The sequence below is a fragment of the Carassius gibelio genome, chromosome B18 (assembly GCF_023724105.1).
Source record: "Carassius gibelio isolate Cgi1373 ecotype wild population from Czech Republic chromosome B18, carGib1.2-hapl.c, whole genome shotgun sequence".
Classification (NCBI taxonomy): Eukaryota; Metazoa; Chordata; class Actinopteri; order Cypriniformes; family Cyprinidae; genus Carassius; species Carassius gibelio.
Genome location: NC_068413.1, coordinates 14,120,457 through 14,137,035, shown reverse-complemented (window position 1 = coordinate 14,137,035; position 16,579 = coordinate 14,120,457). Strand labels below are relative to the sequence as shown.

The window sequence follows — 16,579 nt, the reverse complement described above, 5'->3', positions numbered from 1 at the left end:
GGTGTCAAAGCAGCTGCTGCGCGCCATCAAAGCGACTTTTTACATCATTCCTCCAATACGACAGAAAGATAAGAAATAGAAAGAGTTCGGATCATTTAAAGTGGCCCTGATGCTATTGCCTAAGCAGAGTTGATTAACGAGGTCAATTATGATAAGAGAGAGGAGGATGAGGAGGATGATGATGGGCGGGCAGGAGGCGTTGCTCATGCCCTCCTCCTCCTCGTCGTCTCCTGTAGGGCCAGCAGACAGTGTGAACTTGAACACCGACGGCCACAGCACTGAACGACAGTCAAGTCACACATCACTGCCGTTTTATGAGATTTATAGAGTCCGCTTAGTTCTGCTGTAGTTTCAGAGGACCTTCTCTCACTATGTCCAGACGTAAACTCGGCAGCAGACCGCAACACCTGAGCGCAATGCAAGGTAAGCTGGATTTAAGACAACTTAATCCACATTTAAACGCTAAAATGCACATATTAATGGGGATCCTTGTCTGAATAATGTGAGAGTGATCGGCAACCAGTAATCAATGTAATAACTTTTCACGTGGTGTGTGGCTCAATCCCGTGCGTGTACAGAACTTGACATTGGAGTTGAAGTAATAATAATAAGAACATAACTTTACCCTCATGTTTTTATTTGTGCGTGTCGTTGATGAGCCTTCAGTGTCGTATCAGTAGCCATTCTGTGCCAGTTTTATATTTACGGGCTTTTTAAGGGATTTTCGGTTTAAGTTTCTTAGACCGAGTTGGAGCAATAACATAGCACTTCCTTATTGCATCTTCACAATATCTTTGTTTAGTGTCGTCACTTTCATACCTTAGCGTCTACTTTGAATTTCGGTTCCGTTAGGTTTAATTTTATTTAAACCAATCCAAATTTTCTGATGGCAGTGAACACGTTATTTTAACAAGTGCGCTTCGCTTGAATATTGTTTGTTTATGGATATAAATAATTGATTTGATAAACATAGACTCTGTGAAACGTATGGGTGTACATGTTGCTGTGAAATATTGTTTTGATCATGACAGGATCTTTGTGTTGTTTGTTTTATCTTCTAACTGTGGGCAGCTGTGCGAGCCTCACCTGACCACAAGACTTGAGTCTAGTTTAATTGGTGAGTCGGATTTATTCAATGACTCGGTTGAACGAAGGATTTCACTGACGGGGCTAAAAAGCAGCTAACGTTACTTTAAAAACCGAATAGCAGAAAAAGACTACAGATTAAACGTACTAAAATATGATTTTAGCTATAATCGTCGAGACTGTTGTTTTTTTTATTGCATTTTTAACACCCTAACTTATTTAATTTTGAGATGTTATTTAATTTAAGTGTTGTTTATAATGCAAATGCAAATTACAGTTAGGTTCTAACTGTCTGAGCTAAATCGAGGCTACAGTTGAACTGAGAAACACAAATTATAAACATCCACATTAATACCCGTAATAAACCGCAAATGTGCCTATAAATGGCTGTACAGAACTATTTTGGGCATGTAGTATATCCCCACAGCGAGACGTTTTCCCGTTATCACGTGGTCCTTGACAACCGCTGAACGCTTGAAACGAATTGCTCGAAAGAACCGATTCACTTACATGAGTCGGACTTCCAGTTACTAGTGTGTGTGTGTGTGTGTGTGTGTGTGAGAGAGAGAGAGAGAGAGAGCAGCCGCGCCTTTTGCGTGTCGGCACAAACAACCAGAGCTGTTGAAACAGGAAAGGTGACATTTTTGAGTAACCACCAGTGAAATCCTCCCCTCCCCGGGACTGTCTGTACCTGCATCGGCATGGACAGCCTAGCCCGGGCAGGTGGATCCAGTCCAGGGCGCAAGGTGTGTGTGTGTGTGTGTGTGTGTGTGAGTGATCTTGAGCCCATGACCACAGCAGCGGCACCCAGGCCAAAGGGCAAGTTCCTCTCTTAACTTGAGGTTTCTAAACAGCCAAGGTGCACATCCTATGATCTGTGTCTGTATTAATTCACTATGTGCAAAAATTTAAATTACACATAACATGTTTTAAAATATGCAGATTTGATCCACCTCAGGGGGCCCTGGTGCTGCTGTGTAAATGAATGCATCAACACTGCATTCTTAAACGTTGCCTTTATTATTGCAGAGTTGTTATAGTTTAATCTTTCTGTTCAAGAATTAATTTTAAATTATCCTCTGTTTAGCATTATCCAGTTTAAATGCACTTAAATGCAGCTTCTGTGCCACATTTGCAGTGTAAAAACAACATTATATGCACTAAGAGACAAAATATTAAAGTGACTTTCAGTTTAGGCACAGATACATTTTTAAAAGTTTGTATTAACCCACTCAAAGTAGGCTTTTTTCATAGTTTTGGTAGCAAAATCCTGTTTGGCTCAGCTTTGGCCGGTCTAGATTTACATACTGCATCGCTAATTCTCCACAGCGGTTATGAGTGGTGTGAAAGACACCTTGTTTAGATCAGCAGACTTGTGAGCGTGGTAGGACGACTACAGTGCAATGTGCCTGATACATCAGCATGCACTAATTGGCGAATTGCTCAAGCGGGTCGGAGCTGCATCGCGCTACTTCCTGTGCAAAGCAGACCTTGGTGGCAGAGACACAGGAAGTGGTCAGTATCTGCTGACCAGACAGAGCTGTGCTGATGATGACAGTTTAGCAGTACGCAGACGATTGCAGAGAACTGAAAGTAGCACATTAGAAGAGAAACAAGGCTTTTGCAAAGCCACTCAGTTAGGTCCTTTCAAGAGCTCCAAGGGACTCTCTGAACAAAGAGTGTTTTTACAGCTTTTTTGTGTGTTGCTCTGCTCACAGACGCTCCGGATTCCACCGTCATCCCCGCCGACTCTTCGCCGTCCCCTGAGCAGATGCCTCAGCTGGATGATGGAGGCCGTGACCTGCTGACATGTGGCCAGTGTGGTCAAGCCTTCCCATTGGCCCACATCCTCACCTTCATCGAGCACAAACAGGGCGGGTGCGACACAGCCAGAGCCAGGCCTCAGGTCCACACTCCTCCCTCTCCGGCCAACAGGACGCAGCGATTCGGCCAAGGACCGCAGGTGGAGGCGGGTTACGTGGAGCTGCGGCGTATGACGGACAGGAGATTGAAGGAAGAGCCAGGTGTGCGGGTGGAGGCCACCCGAGCCGGTGAGTTCTAGGTGTTAATTAGTGTCTTTTTTTGTAAAACTGTCCCCTCATTTAACGACCTTGTCCCCAGTCCGGCTCATTAGGCTGCCGTTGCTGTGGCACTGAGGCCTTGGTGAGTTGGAGAGTTAGAGATGCCAGGCCTAATTGTGTGGAAGAGATAGGCAGTTCTGCTACGCACGCGAGCAAACGTACACTTATGCATGCACCCTGGGGGACGGCGGAAAGGCACCTGAGCACACCTGAGCATCTCCTTAGCTCTGTCTCTCAGGTGAAGTGGCCAGGTAAACACGGCACAGTCAGGCCACCAAACTCCCAGAGCTCTCGGTGAAGCGGCACACACACACACTTTCCTCAAACCCCTCATTATTCCAGCACTGTCAGTCATAGCAGGTGCTGACATGGTGTGTGTTATTCCCAGAGTCCTATGTGAATTGCTTCGCTTCTGTCCTCTTAATGCGCTATTTTAAAAAAGTCTCAAAATTTGATGGATTTTGTTTTTTTTCGTTGTTGACCTTGAGTTCTGAATCTGTTGCCTGCTGAAGCATCGTACAGTCTTAAAAAAAAGAGGGTTTTTTTCTTCTATAAACTTTATAGAAGAACCGTTTGGGTTCCCCAGTGAACCGTTTGTAATGGGACGCTCTTATCGTAACGGGAAATTCTCTCATCAGTTTGTTTCTTCAGATGAACACAACTAAGATAAATAATCAATTTCTTAGTCTATATAATGCAAGTGTACAGGAAAGCTAAAGTTGATGCTTTGAAAACCACACCAAGCAATCCAATTGATTTATAAATTTCTTCTGAAGCAAAAGATGTGTAGAAATAAATACTAATTAAAACAGCTAAAACTGTAATTTTCCGGTTTTAATATTTGAACACTTAAATAATCAAAGAAGCCTTTTGAGAAAAGGAAAGGTTCCCATGGATGCTGAAGGTTCTTCAATGAAGCAAAGCTTTAGTTTTAAGAGTCGTAAGAGAAGAATTTTGACTGCTCAACAGGATGTTGGTGTGGGTGTGTGTTACAGTAGTGAGTGTGTGTCAAAGAGTGTGTTTCAGTGCAGTAGTTGGCCCTAAAGGGACTCATCGGCCTGTGCAGGTGTTGGTGTTTCTCAGCGTGATGCTATTGAACCGTGACCTGAACTGCTTCCTCATATGGGCAGGATTCTTTCACTCTACAGCATGAGCAAAGCAAACATTTATTAGTTTGTGATAACTTACTGTTTATAGAGGCAATAAAATGATTATTGATTGCTATCAACGAAACATGTTTTTGCTTTCGGGTCACTTCCTCCTATACGTACACATGTTTGCGCTTCCTTCCTTTTTGTGCTCTGCTTCCGACCGTCCATGTTTCTTGCATGGGGTTCAGTCCCTTTTGCCTCTTATTGTGTGTGTGTGTGTGTGTGTGTGAAGGTGTATGTAGCTGATGAAGGTGTTGGGGTGAGAGGTGCAAAATATACTTCTTGGTTTATTATTGACGCAAAGATTGAGGCTTCAGTGACAGAAGAAATAAGTTGAGATGGGGTCTGATAAGGAGCCGTTTAATGTGTAAAAGTTTTGCTTGAAAATGAGCTTGTAATGTATGAGGGTAAGTGAATGGTGAGTTGTTTTTGTTGTAATGGACAGGTTCTGGTTGCCAGATCTGTAATATTTCTCATTATGTTGAAAATGGTTGAAACGGCATTCATTTGAAATCGAAATACTGTAACAATGTAAGCGTCTTTACTGTCAATCAATTTAATGCATCCTTGCTGAAAGTAGTAGTCATTTCTTAAAAGAAAGCGATCTTTAAAATGGTAGCTAATGGCACTGCAAAAGCAAACACACTAATTTAAGAGTCCCTAACTATTTTAAGTATTTACATATAATTTGTAGGGATAGGGATCAGATATGATGTAGGTTACAGCATTAAAAAAGCAAAGTTTAAAAATCATAACCATAGAAAAAGTAAGTACCATTTTTACCACATGTATTTTATTGTGTAGTTAGATATATTATAATGGTAGCATATTGCTTATCCCTTTATATTATTTATATTGCTTTTTAGAATAAAACCCCATACTTGATATTTAATCATTTAACATTTTGATTTAGATTTTTTTTTAATGCTAATATATACTGTAAAAACACAAATAATTGAATAACCTGTATTGGTTTGAAAGTAGTTGTATTGGTCGGAAAACATTATGTTCTATGGGTGGCAGAGTTTAAAAGTTTCCCAATTCTTGGCAAATCTTGGAACCCCAAAAACGATACATTTTTGTGCTGCTTGGGTGGATGAGGGCGTTTTTGTGTGTGTTGTATATAGGCTTTCATTTTGACTCATCCAATGAAGATTCAGTTAGCCCGCAACCCATCAGACAGGAGTGTGTGTGTGTGTGTGTGGGTCAGTGGGTGGGTGTGTGAAAAAGAGTGACAGAGAGAGATTTTGGAGACACCAGTGCAGTGGAATGGATTATTGAATTAGTGTAGACAATGTATCAATAGTCTTATTTTTATTTCCTCCAGCTTTCTCTTAGCTCTTCCTTTCAACTGTCCCTTTATTCTCTCTCTCTCTCTCTCTCTCTCTCTCTCTCTCTCTCTCACTGTGTTCCCTAGAGAGAGAAGATTCTGCCTGCTGCTCGTTAGCACTCTCAGCCAATCTGCATTTTTAATTAGCGGTTATTGCTTCTGCTTAATATGCAATTGCTACCCTGGGCCAAATGGGAATCCTTACAAAAAAGAGTGAGGGGAAAGAATGAAAGAAAGGGAGAGAGGAGAGCGAGACAGGCTGGGTATTGTGTTTCACTTCAAGACCCTGAGACAAAAGCCCCCCTCCACCCTCCTCGCACTCTCCACCCGAGGGAGAGATTTGGGAGCAGAAGGGGTGTTGTTTGGAGGGGGTGAAGGTGCAGTCACAGGGGCGATGATTTTTCAGTTGTTTTTCGTGACCTGCGCAGCCATTTCTTATTGTTCTTAAATGAAATGCTTTTCTTCCATCCTTCCCCTTTTCATCTCCATTTTAACCTCTGTCCCCGCGGCGCAGAGATCGGCTTTTAGATTTTTGACTCGAGTTCTTCTCCATGCACAGAATAGTAGAGGCTCTTTTTAATCTTCTTCTTTGCCCCCTCCCAATAAAATGCAGAAGGATTTTGACTTGAGGAGATGTAAAAGAGGCTTATAGCACTCTGCTTTGAACCCTTTGTAAGAGAATGGAAAAAATGAAATGAATTTTCCTCTCAGTTTTGGGATCCTCTTTGCAGACAGGCTCCATTTATCAAGGAGGCTGAGTCAGGACTCATTTGCATAAAACCTTCGTTTGCCCCGTTCCACTAATTAGCAATTTGCAGCTTAATTGGCGAGCGGCTCTCTGAAATAGAGACAAAGCTAACCACGTTTAAAAATACCACTAGAGCTGCTAAAGGAGCCCATCCGAGCTCATTTGCTTCTGTCTCAATCTTCCTCTCCGCAGTCATCCGGCTCTCCTGTGAGCACACCTTTAATCAGGCAAGGCTTTCTGCTCCGGTCTGACTCAACAGCGGCGCTATTACCAGCTCATTATTGCTCTGACACCTGCAGGGGTTTGTGACATGAAGCTTTCTTTAAAAAAAAATTGCCTGAAAAAATTAGACGAATGAGGAAAACGTGTTCTCGTGAGGTGATGCATGGGTTTTTGTGACGTAGACTGTAGCATACTACTGGAGCTATTGTAGCAGGATGCATATGTAGATTAGAAGTAAAAAAAATTAGCTACATGGAAAATGATGGTCAAGTTTTGACAGTTCTTTCTTTTCCCTTTTATATTCAACCATGATATAAATACTTTACAATTTAAACAATGCATGATATTATATTTGATTTGATTTTACAGTAGGCAATTATTAATTATAAAAACAATTTCTTAATGTCACAATATAAATAAATCATAGTGTTACAAAAAAAAAATATGAGTTTCTGCCTCTGGATTTTGTTTCAATATGATATGAACACGTTACAGCAGGAAATCACATTCATCATAATTTCTCTTTCTTGAATATTTTATTGGAATGGTGAAAACTGACATTTATTCACAATTTGATTTAAAGCTGCTATATAAATTAAACCAAGATGATATCACTGAAATGAGCATGCAGTGTATTGAGGTCATGTGACAACATTGCACCTGTTAGAAGCATTTATTGTTGCATTTCAGCAGTTTGTTTAATTTAATATAGTTTTTAGCAATGCAATATGCCATAAGAAGCTCGGTAGCATTTTTTCTAAACATAGCCTTGGACTGTACCTAGCCTGTTTTCACATGTATTTGTGGTTTTACCGGTTTTGCTCTGTTTTCTGTAAATGATCAAGTTCGCCTGCAGCCTTTTCTTTCAGATGTTTCATGTCATTATGATAGACATTTTTCCAATCCACTCAGCATGTTTTGTTAGAAATATACAGGGTCATAAAGCGTGCGAAAGGCTTCGTTTGTTTGCATTTGACCCACATTGAATCTCCTGAATGTACTGCTATTTAAAAAATGGCATCTGTTAATGTGTTTTGAGTAATTTTACCATGTAAATGTGGCTTTTAGGTTGGTTTACTGATGCATTTTTCTCTCTCTCTCTTTTCCATAACAGAAGAGCCCTCCGTTTTCACCTGCCAGGTGTGTCAGTATGTGTTCTCCAGTGCATGGAGACTCCTCCAGCATGCTCAGAACGCACATTCCCTCAACATCTACCAGGTGGAGGATGACAGCATTGTACAGACGTCAAAACCGGCAGCCACCATGGATCCACGTCACCTGGGCGCAGCACTGGCCTCTGCATTCCAGCCGTCCTCTCGGCGATCCGCCCCCCTTCACAAGCCTCTCCACGGCTCCAGCATTGCACCACGTGATCTTCAGGGCCTGAACTTCTCCATGTGTTTGCAGCGCCTGGCGGAGGTGAGCTGCAACAACGGCGGAGTAGTACCTTCCCCGTCCCAATCTCCACCGGCCGCTTCACCTTTTCCCCACTCAACTCTGCCTCTTCACGCAGCCTTCTCCTGCGAGCTGTGCGGCCAGGGTTTTCAATCTATGCGCAGCTTGTCTGCCCACCGCCGCACTCACGCCTGCGATAGGCCCTACCACTGCGGCGTGTGCCAGCTCACGTTCTCCCAGAGCGGTGAACTGGCACGACACATGAGGAGTCACCGCCGCCCTACCGCTGGACAGGAAACTGATCCCAACTCTGCCAGTGCAGATGAGGACAGAAAACTTGGTGGACAGGGAGATAATGAGATTTCCATTGGACACGGAGCAAGTACGGAGGCTGGGAAGCCTCCAGGAGGTACTACTGTCATCTTAACATCATCGCAGTCCAATCGCAATCTGCTGCGGTACTATCAAGCCCCGAGAGAAGCCGATGAAGAGGGTCACGGTGAACCGCAGCACCCATCTCCCTATGGCAGCCCCTCAGAGGGCTCTCTGGAGAGCGGAGATACAGGTGGAAGCGGCGAGAGCGGGATCGCCAGCGGCAACTGCACACCAAAGCGTCCAGAACGGGAAGATCATCCTCAAGGCGAATGGGAGGGTGAGGTGGAGGCCGTGGAGATGCTCCAGGACTGGCAGCGAGAGAACGAAAGGAAGCAGGTCACCACCGGAGGGGGCAAGAAGAAAAAAGAAGAGGCTTGCGAGTTCTGCGGGAAGTGTTTCCGCAACAGCAGCAACCTGACGGTCCACCGGCGCAGCCACACGGGCGAAAGACCGTACCGCTGCGGCCTCTGCAGCTACGCCTGCGCACAAAGCAGCAAACTCACACGCCACATGAAAACACACGGCGCCCGTGGGACACGTGCTGCTTTTCAGTGCCAGCTATGCTCTGTTCCGTTCACCGTCTATGCCACGCTGGAGAAACACCTCAAGAAGGTCCATGGACTCACTCATGCCAGTGCCGGCGCCTACAGCCAGGGCCCGCTTACTGATTACAACGGCCCAAACATCCAATTGGAGGATGACTCCGTCAGTGACCAATCGGGAGCTCCCATCACAATGCTCACCGAATCCAATGCGGACCTATCAGAGCAGCTCAGAGAGGAGGATGCAGAGATGAGGGTCAGCACTGATGAGCTACCTACCTCTGAGGAAACCAGCAGCACTGTGGCATTAGGTCAAACCACAGTATAAACATAGCATATGACTGATCATGGCCAAAACCACCAAGCTTGATGATCTTCTGCCCACAACCCAGTATGCCCATTTATCAAAAAACCGAGACCTTTCTAGAATTCACCACAGCACTTCGAGACGCTGATACTGTCCGAGGCTTGATAGATTCTCATATCAGTACAAGTGCCTACTGTTAAATCCTGTCATGCAATAATGGAGGACTTCTGAGCTCTTCGTCATCGTGAAGGCACTTCGAACCCAGATTTGCAACTAGCAGAGCACAGTCCAAGAGTATATGGAGATGGTTGCAAGTCACCTTTTTTGGAGCTTAAGACAATCGCACAGAAAGCCTGAGCAGCCTGATCTAGTGATCTACCAATGTTTTTGAATTCTACAATGCAGTTATGAAGTGGGATTACACCGTTGTGGCACTCTACCGCAGAGCCTTAAAGGTTCATGGTTCATAAAAATCAAAAATGGGAGGTGGTCTTACATCAGGGGTGTACAGTCCTGCTCCTGGTGGGACGCTGTCCTGCAGAGTTTAGCTCCTACTCCAATCAATCGAACACACCTGAAACAACTAATCAGAGTCTTCAGGATCTTTACTGGAACTTTTAGTCAGAATAGGATGTTCTAAACACTGCAAGAGATTGACCCTCCAGGAGCAGGATTGTACACCACGGTCTAGTTAATAGACAGTAGACAGATTTGAGCTTATGTTTTCCTAGCTATCTTACAGGGTTGTTTCCTTTTTGATACTGTATATTAAATCGGACTGATTGGGTCTGTGGCAATATATGTTCACTGTCACTTATTACTGTTAAAGTGCATTTGTTTGCCATTTAGAATGTCATTGTGTAAATATATATTTTAGTTTGTGCTGACATTTTGTAATACAATTATCACATACTTGTTAATATAGCCTTTAATACTGCACAAGAAATGAATTTTCCTTGTATTTTGTGAGCCTGTTTAGTTTGTTTACAGATTGTTGCTTTACTGCCGAGCACATCGAAATGCTATGTTTTTTTTTTTATATATATATATATAAATGTGGTTATTCGAATGTAAAGCCTAATTTCTGATGAAAACTGGGTAAGAAACGACAGCACTAACCGTGTTGGACGGTGGACCCATTGAGAGAGCACTTGTGTTTGTGTGAGAGACTTCGAGACCAGATATATCATAAATCTATACAGGGAATGTTTGCTTTGTTACAGTTTTATATGATTATCAATGTCAGTGAACCATTACGTTACAGTTTGTTTGTATGGTAAAAAAAAAATGGTATAATAAATAATCAAATGTAATAAGCAAGTTTTTGTATGAACAAATGTGAATATAGTTGGACATCCAGTTGTGTCCATTTCTTCAGGGAGCAACGAAAACAAAGCTCTTTTTGTCCTCTGTATATTTGTTATAATAATTTCTGTTGATTTGAAATGTCATGTCTTATGTGAAATCTCCCAGAATTCCCTGCGTGGCCCACAACTTGGCTGTTTATTTTGTATTTCCATGCCTATTTGTATGACAATTAAAAGACAGAGGCACAGTCAGAGTGTGTTGTGTGTCAGTATGATCAGTATGTGAGAACCAGAAAGTGTGACGGAACAAAAGGTGAAGTCGAACCTGCCGCTACATGTCTCAGATCACATCACAAATTCACCAGTATTTGGAGAGATAAACCACTCTCCTCTAACGGCTGTTGTTGAGTCATTTTCTGTTAGTAGTACAGTCGTATCTGAATATACCGCTGGGTCATTCCGGTTGGCTTTCTAAGAATAGGGTTAGATGGAATAGATGAGATCGACAGGTAGATTAAGTGACTAAAAAATGTGATCAAGCATCTGGAGAGATGATGAAGACAAGGCTGGAGAGAATTGAAACGGGATGTTGAGAAACCCGAGGGGAGCGGAGTCGTCTTAACAGCTCTCTTCTTTTGTGATGGAACAAAACCTTCACACCGGTATCTCTGGCCCCCCTAATGAGTGGGATGCTCCGTGATCCCTATAGCTCATTAACAAGCAACCTTTTTAATGAGCTTTCAGCCTGGGCTGGGGGAGGTTAGATTGAAGGGACCATATGTAGCCCTCACCCCATCGCCGACGCCAATTATCGCCATTTCGGAGAACGGGAGAAAGATGTCGAATCGTGAGGGAGGGGTCCGGAACGTCATTTACAACTCCGGGAGTTCTGCAAAAATTCCCTACTCCGAATCACAGGTGATCGCCCTGGGACCTGCATCGCTTCTCCTCTATCAAAACCTACACCCATCCCCGCCACGCACCATTTGGTGGCCGCACGGGCCCAATTACATAATGTAACACGAGCTTCTCCGAGTTAAGATGGCCTCTGGCAGACGAAAACATTCCCAGGTGCCCTTTGTCTCTTTTGGGCCGCCTCTCTGCACCTTTTTTCAAACGAGTCGCCCCTCTGAGCTGGGACTGGCCCGTGTTTATCTTTACTGACCAATCACAATGAGGTATTCCTGTCAGGGCGTGGTGACGTAACTGACCGAGCAAACCTGCAGGTGCATGTGTGGGCTTCGAGATGTGTTTTGAGTTCGAGCACAGACCACAATAAATACCCCACTTACCTAGCACTGCTAGCTGGGTAAAAAGGGAAAGTTTGTGGTTTTGGGGTCTCAAACCTACATCTTAACCTGCGCGTCTTCTCAGGGTGGGAAATGTCTGAATGCATTTAACCCTGTTCATTATGAACGTCTTCATATGAATGTCTTTACAATGCTCTCAAGACATTCAATGTCTTTCCAAAGCTCTCCAGACATTGACAGAAACCTTTAAATCAGGCTAAGGACCCTTTTGAATAGAGAGACAGAGTAGGGGGCCCCTGTTATATTGTATAAAACCAATTGTCTGGCTTTTAGCATACATATAGTACCATATGCGTTCACATATTGTGTTATGTTGATTAAATTCCTTATGCATGAAAACGTATATTTTAATACATTAATATAGATATTGATTTATCACCTGCATTGATTAGGGTACATTTTTATTCAATTTCTTATATCTAAATGTGTTTTTTTTTTTTTACATGTGTTATGAGGTTGCATATGCATTCATATAATATTTTCTATCCATAAGGATTTATTGCCTGTTATTGATTAAGTTAAGAGTACATTTTTCCCCCATTTTTATTTACAATTGTCTTAAATTTGAGTTATGTGATGCTTATACTGCATATACATTCGAATGATATTGTTCATCTATAAACTGGATATTTTTATCAGTACTAAATTATAAAATTAATTGCTTGGGGAAAGTTTTTCTTATTATTGACTTGTGATAAAATTTCTAAACTATGATTTAGTGCATTGATTTATCACCTATATTAGGGAAAGGGTACATTATTTTAATTCCTTCCATTTTTTTTATTTTTTATTTATGAAATATTTAAATAATTAAACATTAAATTATTTAATAACACATTGCAGGAGAAGCAACAACATTTGGCAAAACCGTTAAACCTCAATGAAGTCTTTTCTTCACGTTGTAATTATTATTATTATTATTATTATTTTAGATCAAACAATAATTTGCAGTCCCCTTGCAGTAACGTAGCACACTCCCTAGGGGTCTAGGTCCCCTGCTCTAACTGCTGCTGTCTGCAATCACTTTCCTTCATGGCGAGATCACAAGATACAAAACTAGTTCTCATGAAACCTGATGTGAATAGTGAGACGGTTGGTGATTGGCAGGCTGGTAGATTTACGAATAGTAGATCATATCAGATGCACATCTGCAGACAATTAAATAGCTGCATAGCATTGCATTATTAGGAGAGTTGTGCATGTACAGACCTTTATATGCAATAATAATGGAGACCTATGCACTGCAGGCAAAACTTAATAGAGACAGAATGTATGGTATTATTATAACTATTATTAATTGATTTAAAAGCAAATTCATTCTTCAACATACTTTTAATACTACTGAATTCCTCACCTTTCTTCCCACAGGACTATTTCTGGTGTGATAGTATCAGTGAGATATGGAGGGAATGGGCAAAGGAAGGTTGTGTGAACAAGATAAACCACAGAAAAGCTCTCTAGTGTTTCTTTTATCCTTTTCCCCAAACCTGCATCCAATACCATCCTCCTCCTCCTCCTTGTGGTAACGTCCCTCCTTTCCTCCGCAAAGACCACAGAGAGAAACCTGAACCCTAAAATTAACCCCCCCTGCCACAGCGATGCTTTAGTTGCCTTGTGTGGGAGAGGAAGACAACGGTCCAGCTGTCCACATACAGTCTGTGACAATTCCACAGTGCCACGGCGGGAGCAGCCACAAAAACATGACCCATCTCACCACAAAAAACAAGGTGATAATCCTATTTCTACTGACACCCCAGAACATTCCCAGCGGCTGTGGTGGAAGTGGTTTGGCATTTCATATTTTCATTTCATTGTGATCATTTCCAAGCACATCCACAATGATTTTCTACAAAACAAGTTCATGCAGCTGTTTTGAGCAGTTTGAAGAGTTTACTCAAAAATGCAGACATTATCATGAACTAGTATGATGTTAGATTTGCAGTGGAGACTTTTTAAAATATATAGTTGAAAAACAGAACCCAAAAAACAAGAGGAAGAACACTTGAATATCAGTGGTGTTTGGCTGCCAACAGCAAATGAGATTAACTCAGATTTTTTTAACCTGAAAATTAAATTTTCACTTTTTTGTTGTCGTTGAAATATCCCTTTAAACTAGATGGTTGTTAGAATTTAGGATTTTCACGTCCAAGAATGTTTTATACTTGCCAAAGCTGCATTATTTGATAAAAAAAATTTGTATATATATGTGTGTGTGTGTGTGTGTGTGTGTGTGTATGTAGTGTATGTTATAACAGTGTTATTACAATGTAAAATAACTGTTTTCTATTTTAATATATGTAAAACTTTAATTTATTCCAGCGTTATTCCTAAAAATTTTGTTATGAAAATCTTTGGTGTTTGGCTGCCAACATTACACCTGCCCAAATGCACCATTTTTTAAATTAGAAAATGAATTGACAGATTAGTAATTTTTGGTAATTCAGTAATGATCAAATGATAGAATCATAGGATTTTAAATCTTACATTTCTTATCAAATATACTGTATTTCCAACCAAATAAATGCAGTCTTAGTAAACATAAATTATTTTCTAATATTGTAAAAAAAAAAAAAAAAAAAAAAAATATATATATATATATATATATATATATATATATATATATGAAGCTGTGAAATGCTAGTACATTTTAAGTAACATTTAATTTATTTCTTTGATGCAAAGCTGAATGTTCAGCAGCCATTACTCCAGCCTTCAGTCTCACAGGATACTTCATAAATCACTCTAATATGCTGATTTTATGCTCATGAAACATTTGTATTATTATCAATTTTGAAAACAGCAGTGCCGCTTAATATGTTTTTGGAAACAGTGATGCATTTTTTCAGGATTCTTTAATGAATACAAAGTTTATTTTATATAGAGATGTCTTTACTATCTCTTTTGATGAATTAAAACTTCCATGCAGAATAAAAGTATTTGTTTTTGAATGGTAAATTAGCTATATTTAGAAACTGACTTGTAAACTGTGGTAAGACTATCACATAGTTCTAGCCCTGGCACAAATGTGGCATAAATAAGGTCAAATTAGGTGACAGGAAACCTGTGCAACACCTATGCCTTCCCACACACACACACACACACACACACAAGAATTATATGCCACTCCTTCATAACCTCCCAAAAAAGCTGTGTGTGATATTGAGTAAATGGGGGGGTTGAGCAAGATACAGGTCAAAACAGCCGTCTGACGCTGGACAGACAGACTGGTTGAACTAGGCTTTTTCTGCAAAGAAGAGCTTGCAGGCCTCTTTGTCAGGTTCACAATGCTGTGACCTGCCCCGAGGGATCGACCCATACTTACATGAGTTAACTGACTTGTCCTTCGCCCCTCGCAAAATAACACCTTTTCAGTTTCTTGCACAGAATGCAGCGTCTAAAAACAGACTGGGAAAAGAAGGAAGAAAGAGTAGATGTAAATAAGATGTTTCAATTAATCACTGAGTGCATTGCATGCCTGAGTTCTTTCTACATATGTATGTCTTTAAATAGAGAGAGAGAATAGACACAAATGTACAGAGATAGTTAGAGGTGGTTAAATAGAGAAAATACTGCTAGTAAGCGACACACTGATGCACTATAGTTAAATAGCAAGATATATAGTAATTGTCTTTCTGTTGTTGACCTCCTGACCTTCTTTCATCCCATTCTAATGCATCCTTGCATTGGGCACCGCAGCAGTGCCTGGGAACGACTGGTGTTAATTGATGCCTGTGAGCAGATAGGCTCTGGGTTTGGGTTGTGGGAGCAGTAGGGGTCGTGGACGTGACGGTAGTGTGATAATGTTCTGGGTGGGTCAGCGACCTTTGTCGTGAAGAAATAATCCTCTCTAACTGAAAGACCATATAGAACATGGGCATCACTAACAGAGTTAATCGTGAGCAATTGTTCACATGCCCCTCATTATGAGCCGTGTTTATTTAGCCCCTGTAAGCTTGTCCGAATGTCTTTAGCAAAGCGTGGGCAGCTAGTGAAAGTAAGCCAAAGTTTTGAGAGCAGGTGATTTGATTGGTACAAATGTGTGTGTCTATGTATATATATATATATATATATATATATATATATATATATATATATATATATATATATATATATATATATATATATATATATATACACACACACATATATATACACACACATATATACACACACACACATATATATATATATATATATATATATATATATATATATATATATATATATATATATATATATATAAAATCATTAAATGATTGTTTAATCTACTTTGTGTTGGATTATATGTGCAAGCAATGGCAATTTGACCCTGTTGTGCTTTATTTATAGAAGGGTGTCGTTTAACTAGATTATCCAGTGAGTAAAACATAACTGGTAAGAAATTGGCATTAATGTGTTCATTTAGAATAACAATCCACAACTTAGAACTCAACTGAGAACTAGAACTGTGAGACTGAGGTAGTGGCTTGCAGTGCCATCTAGTGATGAAAGTGTTATTTCACGCGCATTTTTTTTTTTTTTTTGCATTTTTACAGTTAATTTTAAACTAGTTTTACGAATGAGTACGTCCCCAAATGGAGGTTTTGGCCGATTTTGTTAGGTTTTGTACAAATTTGTCACCAAAATATTAAGTAGGTACACGCACGCACGCACACACATTTATAACAAAAGTTCATTTTTGTTTAATTCAAATTCCTTTTAAAATTAAAAAAGGGCGTTAGATTC

The 16,579-nt window shown here is 40.9% G+C and overlaps 1 protein-coding gene across 1 annotated transcript; it reads left to right on the top strand.

Moving 5' to 3' along the window:
• The first annotated feature begins 161 nt into the window (after positions 1-161).
• Positions 162-10,796, top strand: LOC127977200 (B-cell lymphoma/leukemia 11A-like). The gene is made up of 3 exons (XM_052581919.1): positions 162-423; positions 2,805-3,137; positions 7,733-10,796. Exons 1-3 carry the CDS (start codon positions 372-374, stop codon positions 9,256-9,258), a joined length of 1,911 nt encoding a protein of 636 aa, XP_052437879.1. The 5' UTR covers positions 162-371; the 3' UTR covers positions 9,259-10,796.
• The last annotated feature ends 5,783 nt before the right edge of the window (positions 10,797-16,579 follow it).